Below are 18,807 nucleotides of genomic sequence, written 5' to 3'. Positions count from 1 at the left end.
AGAGAAATACAAAGAGATCCAGGAGTTATAAACAACTTACTATTAACATTTGAATGTAGTGAACTGTTACCCACATACATGTTTGAACACATGGTCCCTAGCTGGTGGTTCTGTTTGAGGTAACATTAAACCTTTGAGGACCATAACGACCATAGGCCACTTAATGTCTAGGTCTGTGTTTCAAAATCTACCCAGATATGAGGTACTCTAGCTGTATATTCCCACTTCCATGAATTGTTATGTCTTCCCTACCAGGGTGGACTGTATAACTTAAAACCATGAACTAAAATAAACCCTTCCTTCCTTGTTTCTGTCAGGTGTCTGGACATAGCGATGAACAAAGTAACCAATATAACTCAATTTCAAGAGAACCAACATGGGTCCCAAGAATATTACATTAACCCTTTCCAAAACTGGAACCACCAAAGACCTAACTAGCCACTTGCTACTGGACCCCATATGTCAAAGGTTCCATCATCACTGTAAGGATCAAACTCCAGCACATGAATCTTTGGGAGAGGGTGTCACATGCAAACTATATCTAATATATAGCATACCTCATATGTGAATACAATCAATAAGTGCTTGCTGATGACTTATCATATGCCAGGCACTGATTGGTGATACTGCAGTGATTCAAACAAAACCCCATGATATCATGGATTTTAGTTTCTAGTGGAAGAATACAATGAAATTAAATATAACTAAAATAGTAAAATGTTTGTTATGCTAATAAAAGGTATAATGTCAACTGTGTAACTTAAACAACATTTATTCCTTACCATTCTGGAGGTTAGGAAATCTGAGATGAGGATGCTAACATGACAACTAATAATTAGATTTGAGTGCATACCTCATTGGTTAACTCATGTGGTAGAGATATGGAGAGGATACTTATAAAGGACACTCATTCTATCAAAGGGCCCATCCCCTCACACAAACCCAATTACCTCATGTGCTGATTTGAATAAGAATGGCCCCCATAGGCTTATAGATTTGAAAGCTTGGTCACCAGAGAGTGATATTCTTTGAAAGGATTAGAAGGTATGATCTTGTTTGAGGAAGTGTGTCACTAGGGGTGGGCTTTGATGTTTCAAGGGCCCATTCCAATCTGCTGCCTGCAGATCTTGATATAGAACTCAGTTCCTTCTCCAGCATCAGGTCTGCCTGCCTATGTGCCACCATGCTTCCTACCATGATGACAATGGACTAAACCTCAGAAACTGTAAGCCAGTCCCAATGAAATGTTGTCTTTTATAAGACTTGCCTTGGTCATGGTGTCTCTTCACAGCAGTAAAACCCTAACTAAGACAGAAGTTGGTACCAGGAGTGGGGTATCACTGTGATAGGCCTGACCATGTTTTTGTTTGGACTTTTGATTTGCAAAGCATTGGAATGCTTTAAGTGGGGCTTAATGGGATATCCTACTAAGACTATGAAAGACTTTGTTTTTGAGAATTCTACATCTTCATCTGAAGGCTGCTGTAGAAGACTGGCTTCCAGGCAGCTAGGATGAGGGTCTTAAAACCCACACCCATAGTGACACATCTACTTCAACAGGGACACACCTTCTAATTATGCCATTCGCTGGGCTGAGCATATACAAACCATCATAGAAGGACTGCTGTGGTCATGGTGTCTCTTCACAGCAATAGAACACTAACTAAGATACATCATAAGGTCTCCACCTCTAAACATCATTACATTAGGACTTTTGAAGGGTGAAAATTCATTCCTTAGAAAACAGGGATTTTGATTTTAAATGGGGCTGTCTGGGAGGGCTGTATCAGGTTCTGGGGTAAAGATCCCAATGAAGTGTGGAGATGATCCAAGAAAATCCATGTCTAGGGATGAAGATCCTAGGCAGGGGAAATAGACATTACGGCAAGACAATGCTTAGTGAGTCAAAGAAGAAAAGCTGTTAAGTCACCTGGAACCAAGGGAGTGGGATGATACTAAAGAATATAACAGGGGGACAGATCATGTAATGGGCTTGCAGGCCACACTGACCCTAAGGGAGGCAGGAGTCTACAAGAGACATGAGGGAGTAGAGGAGTGGCTTATGTGGTTTGTGTTTTATATTCTTCTGGTTGTTGCGTTGAAAATAGACTAGGATGATGGCAGGTCAGTGAAGAGCTGTCCTTTCAAATCCAAATAATGATGAACTCAAACCAGAATGGTGGCTGCAGGAATGTGAAGCAATCGAATTCTGGACTTTTGGGATTTACTGACAGGTATGTAATGGGGTAATGACTTGAACAAATGGACAGGAAAGGAGGTGTCATTCACTGAGATGGGACTTCCTGGTAAAGATTAAGGGCTTAGCTTCCAACAAGTGTGCTGTGAAGTTTCTAATATATTCAGGTGGAGGTGCTAAGACTGGCAATTAAGTAAGGCTGAATTCTAGTGAATGCATATATACTTAATTGACCGTCTGAATACAGGTGCCAGTTGAAGACCTATGACTAAGACAATCCAAGAAGTGAGTGCAGGGTAGAAAAAAAGTCTAAGGAGTCAGCTCTGGAGTGTGACCTCACTGGAGATGAAGGAGACAAGATAGACACCCAAAAGCATCAATAAGTAAAGAAGACTAAGCAGATGGTATTTATGGGAATGAAGAAACATCTTGAACAAAATCTAGAAAAAAATATCTAGAACAAGGAACAGGTCAACTGCTAGGAAATCTTCTAAAATGAGAATTGGAAGGCGAGTTTGGTGAGAGCTATTTAGCTTTGGGGGTACTAAGTCTTTAAGAGAGAATTATTGAGAGGCTGGACTTATGACCCTTTTGTGTTACCGCAGGGCAGGATGATTTTGTTTTTTAAAGGTGTAATAAGCATATTTGTACGCTGAGAAGGACTGAGAACTGGAAACACCAGCTTCAGGAGACAGCATGTTCTGTGGCTACTTCCTCCAGTAGGAGTAGACAAGCTGGTTGTCCCCAGCTGCAGAGCAGGAGAAAAAGTAGGGCATGGGGACCTGCCTGCAGGCAGTGACAGGGAGTGTCAGTCTGCACTGGCTTCTGATTACTTCCATTTGCCTGTTTGTTTCCAGAAAGGAAGAAGATTCAACCACAGAGAAAGGAGAGGAGGAGCCAATCTAAGGCAATGGAAGGAAATCAAGTTGCAAAACCATCAATGCTACTATATGAACCTGTGCATATTAGCTATGTTCCTCTTCAAACCTCTTGCAAGGCATACCTCTGTTATTTTAAGTTCAGTAGAAATTGAAAATGCAGTTGAAGCTAAACACAAGTAAGGTATATATGATCTAAACCAAGCAAATAAGTATATGATTTAGATTATGGAGAACAGGTAGGTTAATGCCTAGTGTAGCCATCAAAAAGATCAGAATGTCAGCTCTTAACTTTTACTTTGCTACAGTAACGGTCAAAGGAGATTGATGCTCAAAAAGGTAACTGAGCAAAAATGCTTTCGGTAATGTTTTATAATGAGCTGAATTTGGCAGCGGCTACTGGTACCTGAGGGACCTAGTAGCTCGAGACTCATGGAAGGTCCGAGGAGAGACAGTGGCAGAAGGGGAGTCTGAAGAGCCTGCAATATCTCAGCAACAACTTTGAAAAAGGCAGGTCATATGGGAAGATGCTTTTAAAATGTGTTCTCATGAAATTAGAAGCGAGAGCGGAGCCCCACCCAGTGAAATATGGCATCTGGGCAGGCATGAGATCACAGACAAAGAACACATCATCATCGCTCAGTAGGGCTAAGCTTCAGGTGCTGCAGTCTGTGCTGCTTGCCCTGATGTGGGGAGGAGAGCCGAGAGGCAGTGCTGCCAGCAGTCAGAGAGGTGAGCCTGTGGGGCAGTCAGCACCAAGAGCAGAGTGTTGTGCATTGGCCTGGAATCTCTCATCTCTGCCCCAGTTGCAAGGGTCACCCAGACTCTGGATAACAACAGGATATCTGAGATACAGTCCAGTGTTTATGGTGCTTCAGGAACTGAAACCTTGAACGAGACCAATGACTTGTTGCAGTTAAGTATCTGTAAAGCTGTTTGGGTGAAAAAAAATTGGGTAACACACTGCAGTCTGCAGTGTCACTTCAGTGATTAAACGTGCCTCGGAGAGGAGGGAAAGATGACTGAGCTGAGCGGCATGATAAGGAGAGGATATGGTGGGAGCACAGCTGTGGCGGACCTGGGAACAGGCCATTGCTGAGTAGGGTCGACAGTGATGTGTAGCAGCTTCGAACTTGTGCACACTCTGCCCCACAATGCGCTACCCAGGTGTATGACTGCCCTGGCTGTGGGCAGTGACAGGGATGTCTGAGATGAAGACTTCTGGATTCTGCCTCATTTTCTGGAATGGGCCTCTTGGAAAGGCCTCCATGGTCTGCGCTGCTGCTGGAGACTGGAGACCATGTTGGTCATGGTCCGTGCTGCTTCCAGGGCCATGTTGATGCTCATGGTTTGTGTTACAACAGGACACCATGTTGGTGTCCATGATCTGTGACCACTCCTTCCCGCTAAAAGAAACAGTATAGACAGGAAGCCATTAAGAGAGTCCTTGAAATTTGTGATAGGAATGATGAAGTATAGCTCTTCAGAGTTCACAGAGAAGTGGAGGGAGGCCTCTGGTCTCTTTAAGGGGCTGGCCACTCTTAGTTTGACCATGCTCTATATTGGGCACTATGTTATTTGTTTTTCTTTTCTCCTTTCTTTGGGGAGGGCACAAGGGTGAGAGGGTGGACCTGGGAGGAATGGGACGTGAGTGTGATCAGGATGCACGGTGTGAAATTCCCAAATAACCAAGAAAAACATTGTGTTTGAAAAAACATTTTATAAATGAATGCTAAATTTTTAATTAATTTTTTAAAATTATGTGCATTTGGGCTTTTAACAATTAAAAAATTCATTGTGTACATTCATTGCATATGGTATTGTGGTATCTAAGGAAGTTTTCACATAAGCACACATTATACACTGAGTTATGTTCCCTCCATCAAACCTCTCTCCCCATTTCACCATCTCTGCTCCCCTCTGTTACCATAGACAAGTTTTGTTTTTACTTTCATTTTATATGGACATACGTGATTTTATATGCATAGAAAATCTAGGGACCACATCTGAGAGAAAAAATATTTGTCTTTCTGAGACTTGCAACTATCTGAAATGTGTATGTGAAGCACATACCAAGCTGCAGCTGTGTCACATGAACGTTACAACACTCTGAGGGCTGCCCAAAGAGTGCCACAACTGATGCAACAGCCCCACAGCCTGCCTTCCTGAGCAGTATCTCATAGTGCCGACAGCTGAGACAGCAGTGGTACAGAAGCTTGCCCTCAGAGCCAGCGAGCATGCTATTCCACTCTGTATTTAACAGCTACGAAGCTGCTACACAGTCATGATGTCATTACTCTATGCAACAAAGGAAAAGCTCAGGAAAAGAGGATCTAAATATAAAGACACACTTGATAAAAAAAACAGAATGAATGTGAAGGCTTTTATTAGGTCAGAGATTCCCATAATTATAAAGATCTCATTGAAATAAATAAGTGTTTCATAATATTTATGAGTATTTCAAGATAAAGTTAATAGTACAAGGCAATTAAAAACAGACACATTAAGACCATATTATACACCAAGTCCCAAGAATGTATCATTTTCCAATTTTGACTTAATGAATGTGAAACCATAATTAATACTTTTCTAAAGTATAAAGACAAATACTAGATTTAATATTTCTATCAATCCCACTTGATATCACAAAGAAAGGATTACTGGTAAAAAATAGTTTTACATTTCAGGAAAAATGAACAGGATAAAAAAAGGCAAACATTGTATTTATTTAATTTACAAATACTTTGAGGGAAAAAATTTCAAAATCATTTTCTGAATACAAGACTTAGTCATAAAAAAATCACAGAAGACAAGATATTGTGAAACAGTGAAGTACCAGGGCACGGAGTAACAATGCTTTCTGATAGCCAGTAGTTATGAAAATGAACAGAAACATATCCTGAACTACTCGTAGTAAATGATTCAGGTAGCCTTCAAGATGCAGAGGTCACAGTGTAGTAGCTCAGCACGTCCTTCAGACAACGCTTAGGGCAATTCTCTTGGAGACAGGAAGTACCTGCTGTGGACACATCTCACCTCTGATGATGGGATGCTGGGTAGGAAACTACTTCAATGGTGAAAATGATGTTGGAATCAGGAACGTGTTCTGTTGGGACTCTAGGTAACTGACACTCTCCCGAACTGAAAAGACATTTTAGAAGACAATGAAGCTATCAGCAGAATCGAATTTGTTCTAAAAATAATTCATGCCTAATCAAACAGCTTACCAGCAGCCACCACTCTAGGGTCCTCGTGAGACCAGTGTCTCCCAGCTGCTCGGCTGTCTGCACTCTCATTCCACCACAGAACATGAACTGCAGAAGTAGATCAGGAGTTAGCTGTAATTTTCCTCATAATAGGCATTTCATTTTTGAGATGATAATTATATCCATTCTCCCTTCCTTTTCTGCCTGCCATACCCTCCCACACAACCTCCTTGCTCTCTTTCAAATTCATGCCCTCTTTTTTTTTATCATTGTCTGCACATAAGTACATGTGTGTACTATATTCTAGATATAATATTTTTTAAATTAATTAATTAATTTATTTATGTTTTGTACACCATCGTTGTCTTCAGGCACACCAGAGAGGGCATCAGATCCCATTACAGATGGTTGTGAGCCACCATGTGGTTGCTGGGAACTGAACTCAGGACCTCTGGAAGAGCAGTCAGTGTTCTTAACCACTGAGCCATCTCTCCATGATTGATGGAGATACAATCATCCAGCAGGTAATTTTAAAAATGTGTGTGGCCCCGGGCATGGAGCCTGGGGCCTTTTGAAAGAATGGGAATGAATGCCAGGTAAATCCTCTCCCGCTGCTCTCTATTCCTCATCATCACTGCGTATGTGTAGCTCTGTACGCTGTGGCTGCACATGTATATGTGTGCATGTGGAAATCAGAGGTAAATGCCAGGTGCTCCTCAATTGCTCTCTTCCTGTTTTGATACAGGGTCTCTCACTGAACTTGGAACTTAACAATAGGCTAGACTAGCTGGCAAGCCTCCTATCATGCCAGTACAGTCTGTCTATCAATACTGGAGTCCTATGAGGTTATCACCGTCGTCATGCACACACAGTTTCTAGCCTTTTTTTTTTTTTTTTTTTAAATTTGGTTTTTCGAGACAGGGTTTCTCTGTGTAGCCCTGGCTGTCCTGGAACTCACTCTATAGTCCAGGCTGGCCTCGAACTCAGAAATCCGCCTGCCTCTGCCTCCCTCTGCCTCCCGAGTGCTGGGATTAAAGGCGTGCGCCACCACGCCCGGCCCAAAGATTTACTTATTTATTATATGTAAGTACACTGTAGCTGTCTTTCGACAGTCCAGAAGAGAGAGTCAGATCTCGTTAAGGATGGTTGTGAGCCACCATATGTGGTTGCTGGGATTTGAACTCTGCACCTTTGGAAGAGCAGTCGGGTGCTCTTACCTGCTGAGCCATCTCACCAGCCTGTTTCTAGCCTTTTTTAATGTGACAGTTCTTTGGTCTTTGCATTCCTTTGCCATTCATAGAACACTGTTAACTTAAATAATCAGATGTAAGTAACTTTTTTTTGTTTGGGTTTATCCATAATTTTTACATTTATAAACATGTATATTTATATTTTTATTTACAAACAATACCTTTACTCCAATATTATTATTCTGAAATAAATGAGACTTTTAGAAAAATGATGAAAAGAATTAATATTTTCTTAAAGACTCTTCCAGTTTCTAAACAACTATTATCCTGTGAAATAGCTCCAAAAGGTATTAGCAATCACAATAAAAAATAAGATACAAATCAGTGTTTTCATACCTAACAATTAGGAAAAAACCCTCAAAATTAAAATCAATGTTAAAAAACCAACCAAACAAACAAACAAACAAAAAAACAAGAAACATAGGCAATCACCAACATCCATCAATCACAGTCTCACAGAAATAGACAGTGTACCTCTGTTGAGGGCTCCATATTCTGTGTGGAAAACACCAATTAGTGTAGAGTAGCCAAGCTCAACATGGGCATTTACTGCCCTTTTGAATGCATTACCCCACAGAGCTGGGCCGCCAGGCTTCATCTGAAAGGTAGCCAGTTCATAGACTCCTAGAATTGATAGAATCAAATAATTAAGTAATTACTCAGCAGACACTAGTTAGTCAATTTGCTTTGTTTGACTCTTAGAGTGGGAAGTAACTACATATAATATATACGTGTACACACACACACACACACACACACACACACACACACACACACACACACACATACACATACACACACAGAATCTGTTTAAAGGGTCATCTCCTGGAGCAGTGATTGAGGGAATGGCCAACCAACAACTGGACCAACTTGAGAGCTACCCCATGGGAGAGGGAGAGAGCCTACCCATGACATTATTAATGATGCTCTGCTATGCTTGCAGACAGGAGCCTAGCATAACTGTCTCCTGAGAGGTCTCATGCAACAGCTGATAGAAACAGATGCAGAGACCACAGCCAAACATTAGGCAGAGCTCAGGGAGTCTTATGGAAATGGGTCCCCAACAACTGGAGCAGGGACCGTCTCTAACTCAGACTCTGTTGCCTGCTTTTGCATGCCTCTCCCCTAGCTGGGCTGCCTTATCTGGCTTGAGTGGGAGAGGATGTACTTGGTTCTGATGTGAGTTGATGTGCCAGGGTGGGTTGATACCAGGGTGTGGGGGAGCTCCCCATCTCCTCAGAGAGGGGGAGGAGAGAATGGAAGAACAGGGGTGGGAGGATGGGACTAGGATGAGAGGGAGGGGGCTGAGATTGGGATGTCAAGTATATAAATAAATTAATTAATGAAAAAAGGGTCATCTGCAGATACAGTTTTATGCAGATGTATTTGTTAATTCTTTGCATTATTTTTCCTTGTTTTTATGTTGAGAAGTTTTTATCTATGTTTAAGGTTAACCTTAATAACTGAGGGGAAACAAAAGCTATATTACATTAAATAGTTTTAATCTAGGACCTTTATCAATGTACCAGATATTGATACTTTATCACAAAATAGGATTTTTAAGCTGGGTAGGTCTATAAGGAAAGAAATAAGTATCTTCTAATCTTGTACTTTTCCCTCTTCTTTTCAACTCTGAGAGGGGAGCTACTATTCTTCATGTAATTTCCTCCTTTGAGAGTCTATTCCTAACAAGAAGAGCAAGGAAACAGTTGGCCTGAAGTCTTATCTGACTTTCAGGGAAAAGAAGCTCAGCATGGGGTTTTAGTGTCCTTAAAAATCCAAGTATTGTTTGAGAGGGTTTTGTTGCTGTTGTTTTTTAACCTGAAGTCAGAAATATAAAGCAGAAATAAAAAACTGGAGGATAAGAAGATCTGATAGAAAAAGAACAAGGCCATGAAAGAATTATGAGAAATGTAGAGGAAAATAACACTGAAGCCCAGTGAGAGGCTCAGTGTGTAAAAATGCTTGTTGCCAGGCCTGACAGAGCTCAGTCCTTGAAACACATACAATATTAGGAAAGAACCAACTCCCCCAAGTTGTTCTCTGACCCTCATGTGTGCATTATGGCATGCATATACAACACATAAGTTAATAAATGTGGAAAGACTACAAAACAAAACAACCAGACTAACCAAGATTGACACTGCAAGAGGTGGTACCTATGTTAGCACAGTGCTGCAAGCAGAGGGCAGACATAAGTAGATCAATGCTGCATACCTTGTGGCTTGGGTCCCAGAATCCAGGTTAGATGGGGCAAGGGAATGAAGAACAGACAGACATACAGACACACATACAATGATGCTGGGGTCAGGTGAGGTTTTGTAACATTGCTGCTACCACCACCACTGGAAACCTCCCATTGTTTTTTTTAGGTGCAGCACAGGGGGCAGGGTTAGCTAGCCTAGCAGGTCTCTGTAGGTGAGTGAGATTGATCTCAGGCTGTAAACATCCAGGAGGAGGAAGCTGCAGTTGTTGTTGGCACACAGGCTCGATCATTCATAAATATTTATACATGAGTCTTAAGGAAAGCTTTTTTCCCTCGAGCCTGGCTTATATGGGTAATGGCTTTGCCAACTGTCCTGTGGGTTCTGAGGCCTTGTGTATCCTGGATGGGCTGTGCTCATATTAGAATACATTCACTCAGGGCTTCCTCTGCTCGCTATAGGTACGGTCTCAATGAGACTTTTAAAATTTCTTGTACTCTAAAATAGAGTTAGGAAACGTGGGAAATAAAAGTTAAAATGTTATGCTTTTATAATCTGACCTTTGTTTATAGCGACTGAGATAACGGTTTCTTTAAATCAGCAAGACATCTCGTAAGGAATTACTGTCAAGCAGAAAGAGGATGACAGTAAGGTGTACCTTGGCAATGACAGTCCTCTAAGTAAGATGTGCCTAATCTAAAATACTGCAATCTGTGACAAGTACTTTTGTATTTAAATGTTTATATTATTTAAACAGGCATGCTATTACATGTCTATAATTTCTGCGTTGGAGAGTCTAAAGTAGAATTGTAAATTAGAGTTTACCCTGGGCTACATCAGGAGATCTTGTCTTGACCCTAAAAACTTTATATTATGTGGGGAATTGCAGGCTGGTATCCAGTTGAGCTGAGGTCTGAACCCCGATGGTCATAATTCACCCTCATGACACAGTAGTCGTTCCCTCGTGCTCCTGGAACTCCGGCCCCTGCCTAAGGTACCACCTCCCACAGCCCCCACAAGAGAAGCATGGTCAGTAGTCACGTAGCAATGGCCCAAGCTTCTGACCTTCAGGCTAAACTCCTCCCCAGTTACCTAGCAACAGTGAAGACCATAAAAAGGGGTGCTCAGCCCTACCACCCTCTCTTACTCTCTTACTCCTTCGTTCTTCTACCTCTCACTTCTCTCTCCTCTTCCCTTTCTTTGTCTTCTTTCCTCTCCCCTCTCCCTCTTTCTCTCTTTCCCTCTTTCTCTCTAGCCCCCCCTCCTCCCCCCTCTCCCTTCTCTCTTTCTCCCTGCATTTCTATAATAAAGCTCTTAAACCATAGAGTCTCTGCTATGCTCCGTGAAGGCCCGCTGTACACTCTGGTCAGTGCTGGGAACTTCTTCCCCTATTCTCTCTCTCCTGTAACCTTGGTGGTTTTAGCAAAGTAGCTTGAGGGGGGGGGGGGTTCCTGGTCAGGGGCTGCTCCTTCTCCACCCCACCTCCAAGTGGGTCAGAGGGGTCAGAGGCTATGCTCACCCAGGGCCGAGTGGAAAGCGTCTGGCAGCCCTCCAACGCCTGCGCCCACCTGCCCAGAACACAGGAACTCTGGCTGGACGTTAGGCCTCCTTTCCTCCCCCACTTCTCCCCAGGACCCCCCCCCCTTTATTTTATTTTGTTCCCAACAATATTACACTGTTTTTTTTCTACATTGTAATTAAGCTTTAGTCCATAATGTTTGGAAGGGCTGGTAAGATGGCTCAGCAGTCAAGAGTACTAGTTGCTCTAGCAGAGAAGCTGGGTTCAACTCCCAGTACCCACATGGCAGTTTATAGCTGTCTGTGGTTCAAATTCCATGGGGATCTGACCCCCTCTTCTGACCTCCTTAGGTACCAGGCATGCCAGTAGTATACAGACAAACATATAGGCATCAAAAAAATACATACATACAAACATATGTACATGTATGTATATAACATATATCATGCTTTGAAAAATTCATTAATTCTCATTTCTCAAGAATAAACTAAGATCTGTTTTAATCTTAATACTCACAGCATCATTCCTATATAAAACAAAAAATTCATTGGTTTTTGTTTTCCAGGGGCACTTTTTTTCTTCTAAATCACTTAACAGCTGGACAATTTCAGTCATGACAATTCACAGTACCCAAGACAAACTCACCTTCCTTGGGAGGCGTTCCTATTTTGCACCATGGTACCAAGTAGGTAATCTCAACCTCTTGTTTATCAATGAAAGCCAAATTTGGAATGAGGAATCGTTCCTGCCATTCCTTATCCTTGGCCAAGGCTTTGCGGACTGCAGTTCGATGAGCAAAATTATCTATGGTAGAAAAAAAAAAAATGGAGAAAAGTTTATATTGGATTTCACCGAAATAAGCAAACATTTTAACCACAGCATGTAAGACGCTGTTATGGCGTTGGGAACACTTACATGCAAAGATGTGCTATCTGCATCAAATCACAGTCTACAGGGTAAAAGAAAAAGAAAGTATTGTAATCTCACTGTACTGGCTGGTTTTGTTTCTTTATGTCAACTTGACACAAGCTGGAGTTATCACAGAGAAAGGAGCCTCCTTGGATGAAATGACTCCATGAAATCCAGCTGTGAGGCATTTTCTCAATTAGTGATCAAGGTGGGAGGGCCCATTGTGGGTGGTGCCATCCCTGGGCTGGTAGTCCTAGGTTCTATAAGAAAGAAAGCTGAGCAAGCCAGGGAAAGCAAGTCAGTAAGCAGCACTCTTCCATGGCCTCTGCCTCAGCTCCTGCCTCCAAGTTCCTGCCCTGTGTGAGTTCCTGTCTTGACTTCCTTTGGTGATGAACAGCAGTGTGGAAGTGTAAGCTGAATAAACCCCTTTTCTCCTCAACTTGCTTCTTGGTCATGATGTTTTGTGCAGGAGTACAAGCCCTGACTAAGATACTCATTGAATGGGCTCCACAGGTTCTACCACTTAGCTGTGTACAGGAATTAAGTTACTGTATGTTTCTCAGTCTGTGATATGGGGAAATAAGATATCATCAACCACCAGGTTTGTGGATTAAACGAGCCCATGAAGAGGGTTTAGAATATACTTCAGCACGTCAAACTGAATATAGATGGAAACTTCTTACTCGACTGAAGCACCCACCTGACAGGGCCAGTTGAGAGAGAAATACTTTGGTAATGACGGTATGTGGTCAAGATTTCAACATAAGTGAAAATTGAGCAAATTTCAACATAAGTGAAAGGAAGATGCACTCATCAAACCCGTTTTCCTTGTGGCAATCAAAATGGTATTGATTCCCATACTCTTGTTACTTCTCTCAATGGGTCATGTTTTAACTGGTATAGCATCTGAAGCCTAAATTAATTTTAATGAGACTTGATCTACTATAACATGGAAAAGTTCCAAACTGTGCCATGCTAGGGACAGGATGAATACTTTTCATATTAAAGCAGTTTTTGAACATTAATTTGGACACTGATAGAGAAGCCCAAAACGAAATGATTATGGGTTCCTTAGGCACCCCCAGGCTCTGACACAGGCTGGGAAGATCAGGCACAGGAGTAAGAAAGTTCACTGTTCTGTGGCATGGTCTCTGCCTTTATCTCCATTATAGAACAAGACAGTGACTTCTTTGAAACTGGGAAGAACTTAAATACAAGTGATTGCTAAATATAACAAAAATCATTAAATCTTAGAGTTGAGAAACTTAAAAGCTGATGGTCGGATACCCTCTCAAAGACTCTAAATATGAGAATTATTAAAATAATAACCAAACGTCAATACCAAGCTCTAGGATACTTTCATTTTGTATTCTCCATAAACTTGGACTTTTGGAAGCACAGATTTTAATTTTACAAAAGATATTTTTTTCCAACAAACCATTCTAAAACTGAGAATTAAAGTTAGTTCATCTTATTAGAGATTCATGAGACAATACATTCCCATACATAGTAACCTCAGAGTCTAAGCAAGTGGATGATACAAAGTGGTCACCAAGTAATGGCTAAATTTACTATACTGCTTTCAAACTGTGTTCTGTAGCCCATGTGTATGTAATACAGACTGAAGACTACTCCATAGACTACTTAGCCATAAGCATTTGCATGAAGCAGCAGCTAGGTGACTCGTACCATACTTCCAAATATGGAAAACTCTGTTCGTTCCGCCTCCAAATTCTACAGTCCAATAGCCAATCATTTCAGAGTGAGCTGTCCGAAGGTGAACACTGTTCTTAAAATTTTCCAGGAACTCATTTGTCTTCGAGGGCTTGAGGAAATATGTGCGGAATTCATATAATGTCCCATCGCTTTGCCTGGGGCCTGTAGCAAAAGGTGAACATACCTGAGAAAAGACAGGGGACACTGAAATATTTTGGAAAAGATTTATCATGCTGTTACAATCATATATTTGAGCCTGGAAAAAAGGGACACAAAGTAGATACATAGTTCATATTTTTTATTTCTCCTGTCAACTCTTCATTGACAGACATGTCTATGTAGAGATACCAATAAAGGTAACTGCTAGTAAGTATGCTGAGTAGAGTTACTCTCCCTAGCTGGAGGCCATCTTTAAGCACATTTTCATGAAAAGTTGCAGATATATAATCACTAAGGTTGGAATCAGGTTTCCCAGGGAGCCTTACATCTTTGGAGTTTTCTCTTATTTGGCCAAAACCAGCAGTCAAATAGTACGACTGATTCATTTAAAAGAAGATTGCACATTCTGTACCTGTGTCTTTTTGACAGACATGATGAAAATCTTTATTAGCAGAAGACTTTTTGGGTTTCTAAGAGAAGTGAGTATTATTTAGATCTAAACTTTCCTTTTTTAGTACTCAGTGAAGTAAATTACTTGTCAAAAAAATGCTATGAACCATTAAAATTGCTCTGCAATGTAGTGGATGGCTGTATAAAAGCTGCGAAGGGAGAATTCAAGGAGACAGAAGTGCTCAGAAGCAGTCACCTGTTGAGGCTCATAGGCGTTGTATCCACAGAACATTAGGGAACCAGGAATGTTAACCACTTGCTCAGGGGCCTCTTCTCAATGGAGTGATTACCTGTTTTCCTGCCCCGAAGCCTAGGAGTGGATATTGCTGAGGACCTAGAGACCTTTCTGCCATCAGAGGTGGTAGACTTTACCCACCTTTTGCTACAGAAGCAGACCTCACCAAACTCCCCAGAAGGATCACTCCAGACTTCCCCTTAGACTGTTGTCTTTAGCACTGGCTAAACCCATCCTTAGAGGAGATGTCACAGGTACTTCATCACCTGCTGACCTCTATGCTAGTAGTCAGAGACCACACTAGATCCTCAGCCCCTAAACTATAAAACCCACCCTCAGGGTCACATGTACTCTGCAAAGGAGTTTCTATGTAGCCACACCTGGAATTGGTGACTGTTGTCTGCAAACCTAGAATGGGAATGGCTGTTTCTGGAAACTTTTCCCCAAACTGTACTGTGTTAAATATGCTTACAAGGAACTGCCTGGCATTAGAATCCCCAGAGTCTAACCCAGGTTGATGATGTCAGTCTGAACCAAGTTCTTATTCTCATCTCTTTGCAGGGTCACTGTTATGCCTGGAAACCTGCAGGAGTCTCCTCAGTTTGAAAAGAAAGATGCAATTCAAAGTAGGGCATTTAATGCACCCAAGTGTATCAGGCTGATGGAAATATCCTTTAATAGCCATATGCTTTGTATGAAAATCTTCATGTTGTGGTTTAATAACTGCTAGAAAGCACTGCTATTGATTACCCTGTGTATGGTTACACACACACACACACACACACACACACACACACACACACACACACAAACAAACACACGACATTCTAATTTATAGCACCTTCCTAACTGGGTTGAGTTAGCATGTATCCACTTTCTCAAAGTGATTAAATGAGAAAAATATTCAAAACCATGTTGGTAAGTAGAGCTATGATGAAATTAGTGCTTACCTTGTTCATCTTTAGGACTAATGAAAGCAACAGGCCTTAACTCTATTTTTGTCTACAAGACATAATAATGTATGAATTTTCCCTGTATATAGCATTAATATAATCACCCAAGTATCTCATTTCATTCACAATTATTATGAGTTATGTTTCTATTGTCTCAAATAACTAAGCTTGTTATAAAAACACTGCAGGTGCTCCTGGGTGTGGCAGGAATGCTTTTTTTGTTTGTAATCACACTCTGAATAACTGCTTCATACTTGTAGTTTAAAACATATAATAAAAGCTGGAGAGTTGGCTCAGTGGTTGACAGCACTTGTTGCTCTTGGAGAGAACCCAGGTTCCACTTCCAGTACCCATTCTGTGGCTCTCAATGGTTTGTAACTCTAGTCCCAGAGAAGCCACTGTCTTCTGACCTCCTCAAGCACCAGGCATGTGCACGGTGCACGAACACATAAAAATAAATCTAAACTTGTAAAAACATACCAGATCATAAAAAATGAAACATGGCAGACTTAGGACAATCTTTTAGAATGATTCGAGGAATTAGTATTGATAGAACAGAAATACATTATTGATCAAAGATACTTTTACCATAATCTTTCTCAAAGAAAATATACATTAAAGAAATCTGTATTGAAAGGTATATGTTAAAGGGTGAGGTAATTTTCTGTTGCAGGGTTGGGCCGTGCCAGGGTAGAAATCTGCTTGTTCTTATCTCCAAATTAGAGCTTTTTGTCGACCACACCAGGAAGAGAGCGAGGACAGAGGCCATATGGATACTATGCTCTTCTTTAGTGTGCGACACAAAGTCTGTTTCTAGACAGCTTAACACTCTTCCTAAACAAAGGAGGTCAAGAACTTCTCGGTTCAAGTCACAAATGGCCCAGGGTCAACAGCTGAGGCTGGTAAGCGCCCTCCTTTTTACGAAAGTCCCATCTCAGGCACAACCAGTTTCAGCAGGCTCCAGAGCCGTGCTCAGCTTAAGATCCCCAGAACCTGAGTTGCAGGGCGGGATGCTCCCAGGGCGACCCTGAACTCCACAAAACGCCGGCATTTGAACCAGGAAGGAACTGTAAACCCTCAGTGAGTGGCAGTCTCGATGGTGGTGAGTGCAAGAACGCAAAGCTCAGGGCTTCGGAGACACCCCGTGCCAGGGAAAGGCCTCTGTCCATTGTCCAGGGAGGCAACCTGACAAGCGGGTTCACCCTGGACTCACGAAATAGTGGGAATCAATTGAACCGGGGCATTGGACCGACCAGGGGTCTACTCGCGCTCCAGACCCCACCCACCTCGCACCGTTGCTAGTTCCTGCCCCACAAACCCGCCCACCTCCCAACTACAGACCCCGCCCACCTCCCGGCCCCGCCCCTCACCCCCCGCATCCACTCGACAGGCTCCGCCCAGTTCCCAGAAAACAGCTCATTCTCGCACTGCAGACCCGCCCACCTCGCAGCGTCGTCATCACGCGCACCACGAACCCCGCCCACCTCCCATGGCTGCTCGTGCCCGCCACACGCCCCGCCCACCTCCCATGGCTGCTCGTGCCCGCCACACGCCCCGCCCACCTCCCTAGGCGAAGCTCGCTCTCCCCACAGACCGCACCCACCTCCCTGATCCCCGTTATTGCACCACCTAAGGGCATTGTCCACCTCCGTGCGCGCGACTCTCGCACGCCCCCGCGGCCCCTACCTGAGGCGCCAGAGCCCGCGGGGCCAGCGCCGTCCTCAGGCCGCTTCGGAGCGCGAGCATGGTGCGGTCCTGAGCGCGCTGGAAGACGGCCGCCGGGCGCTGGGAAACGCGCTCACCCCGCTTCCTGGTGCGCGCGCCAGCTTCGATTGGGTCCGTGCTGGACTGGGCGGGGCTCGGCGGCGTGGCTCCGCCCTTCCCCGTAGGCGTCAGAGGACGCTGAGCTCGCGGTTTTGTTTCCCATCCCGGGCCAGCACCTCGTCTCCCGAAAGGCTCTAACCCTCCAAAATGTAGGGCGTGGCCTGGATGCGTCTGGGGTGAGGTGAACTTGTAGCAACCACCAGCGAGTCTTCTCCTTTATCACAGAGTACTTACTCTGCATCCCCATTGTAACTCCAAACCGAATCCCCAGCATGGCCTGGGAGTCTCTGAACAAAGATGGGGTAATTTTCCTGGAGCCCAGAAGAGTGGGCCCGAGGGCCTGAAAGTCACACGTGGAGACTGAAATAATTTTGTGTGATGCGAAAGTTGACCTCTGACGGACTCCAATTTTTGGCCCCCAGAACTTCAATTGCAATTTATGTTTTTCTAGTGCGTGTTTGTGTTCTCTGTGAAACATATTCTAGGTTTCATGACTTTCCAACTAAGAGTTAGAGAAACCATTATACACTGCTTTCATTGGGTCTACTGTTCACAAACATTAAATAGCTAAATAAATAATCACAATAATTTCCCTGACAATCGCCTCTTGGCCACTTTACTAATGTACACTAAGCTAAATTATTTACTGGTCATCAGGGATTAAAACGGTTTTAGCGTCATAAACTTGGAAATTCTGTTAGCCTTTAAACTCCTAACGACTTTATTATGCTTAGCAAACACATATAGCTCTAAAAACAAGTTACACTGGACAAATGCTATCAAAATATAAAGGTAAGTTATTGAAAAACAGGCGTGCTTCTTTAGGTATTAAATGGCAATTTAAGGTGTAAGACATTCCAAGCAGTGATGAGCATGAAAGGAATTTTTGATGTATTTGCAGCAACTTTAGAGTATGATATCTATGCCTTTTATTGACTAAATCATCACGAGCCCTGACAGTCTGGTCCTTTGCTCCGTTCTCTTATGAACAGTGAAGGTGAGATGCAGCTTTTACCATGCAAGTGACCAGAAGCTTTGGGCTCAGTCAGTAGACTGCTTTGGAGTATGCACACACCTCTGCTCTACTGGGTAAGGTCTCAGAGAAACCTGAGACCAATGGCTAATGGAGGTGTCTATTAACATATTAAAAGCATACACTGGCCTGGCTCCTTAGCACTTCTCATCCCAAATCCTTTAAACCACCGCAGCCCTGAGCTTCACTGCCCTTCCCCCACCTCCCCTTTCCTATAGAACCTCAACTATCTTGGCTAGATGCTATCTTGCTTGGTTCTCTTCTTGGCTTCTCT

General features: G+C 42.8%; 1 protein-coding gene across 1 annotated transcript; it reads right to left on the bottom strand.

Moving 5' to 3' along the window:
- Window positions 1-5,439: 5,439 nt before the first annotated feature.
- LOC110323365 (protein NipSnap homolog 3B) lies at window positions 5,440-17,524 on the bottom strand. Its single transcript, XM_021200536.1, has 6 exons — window positions 17,363-17,524; window positions 13,853-14,063; window positions 11,900-12,058; window positions 8,006-8,155; window positions 6,303-6,389; window positions 5,440-6,216 (listed from the first exon to the last, which is right to left on the bottom strand). The coding sequence occupies exons 1-6, from the start codon at window positions 17,420-17,422 to the stop codon at window positions 6,140-6,142; spliced, it is 744 nt and encodes a 247-aa protein (XP_021056195.1). The 5' UTR covers window positions 17,423-17,524; the 3' UTR covers window positions 5,440-6,139.
- Between the last annotated feature and the right edge of the window lie 1,283 nt (window positions 17,525-18,807).

This window comes from Mus pahari, chromosome 6 (genome assembly GCF_900095145.1).
Source record: "Mus pahari chromosome 6, PAHARI_EIJ_v1.1, whole genome shotgun sequence".
NCBI classification, from domain to species: domain Eukaryota; kingdom Metazoa; phylum Chordata; class Mammalia; order Rodentia; family Muridae; genus Mus; species Mus pahari.
Note: the sequence above shows the minus strand (reverse complement) of the source record. Positions and strands in the feature narration are given on the sequence as shown.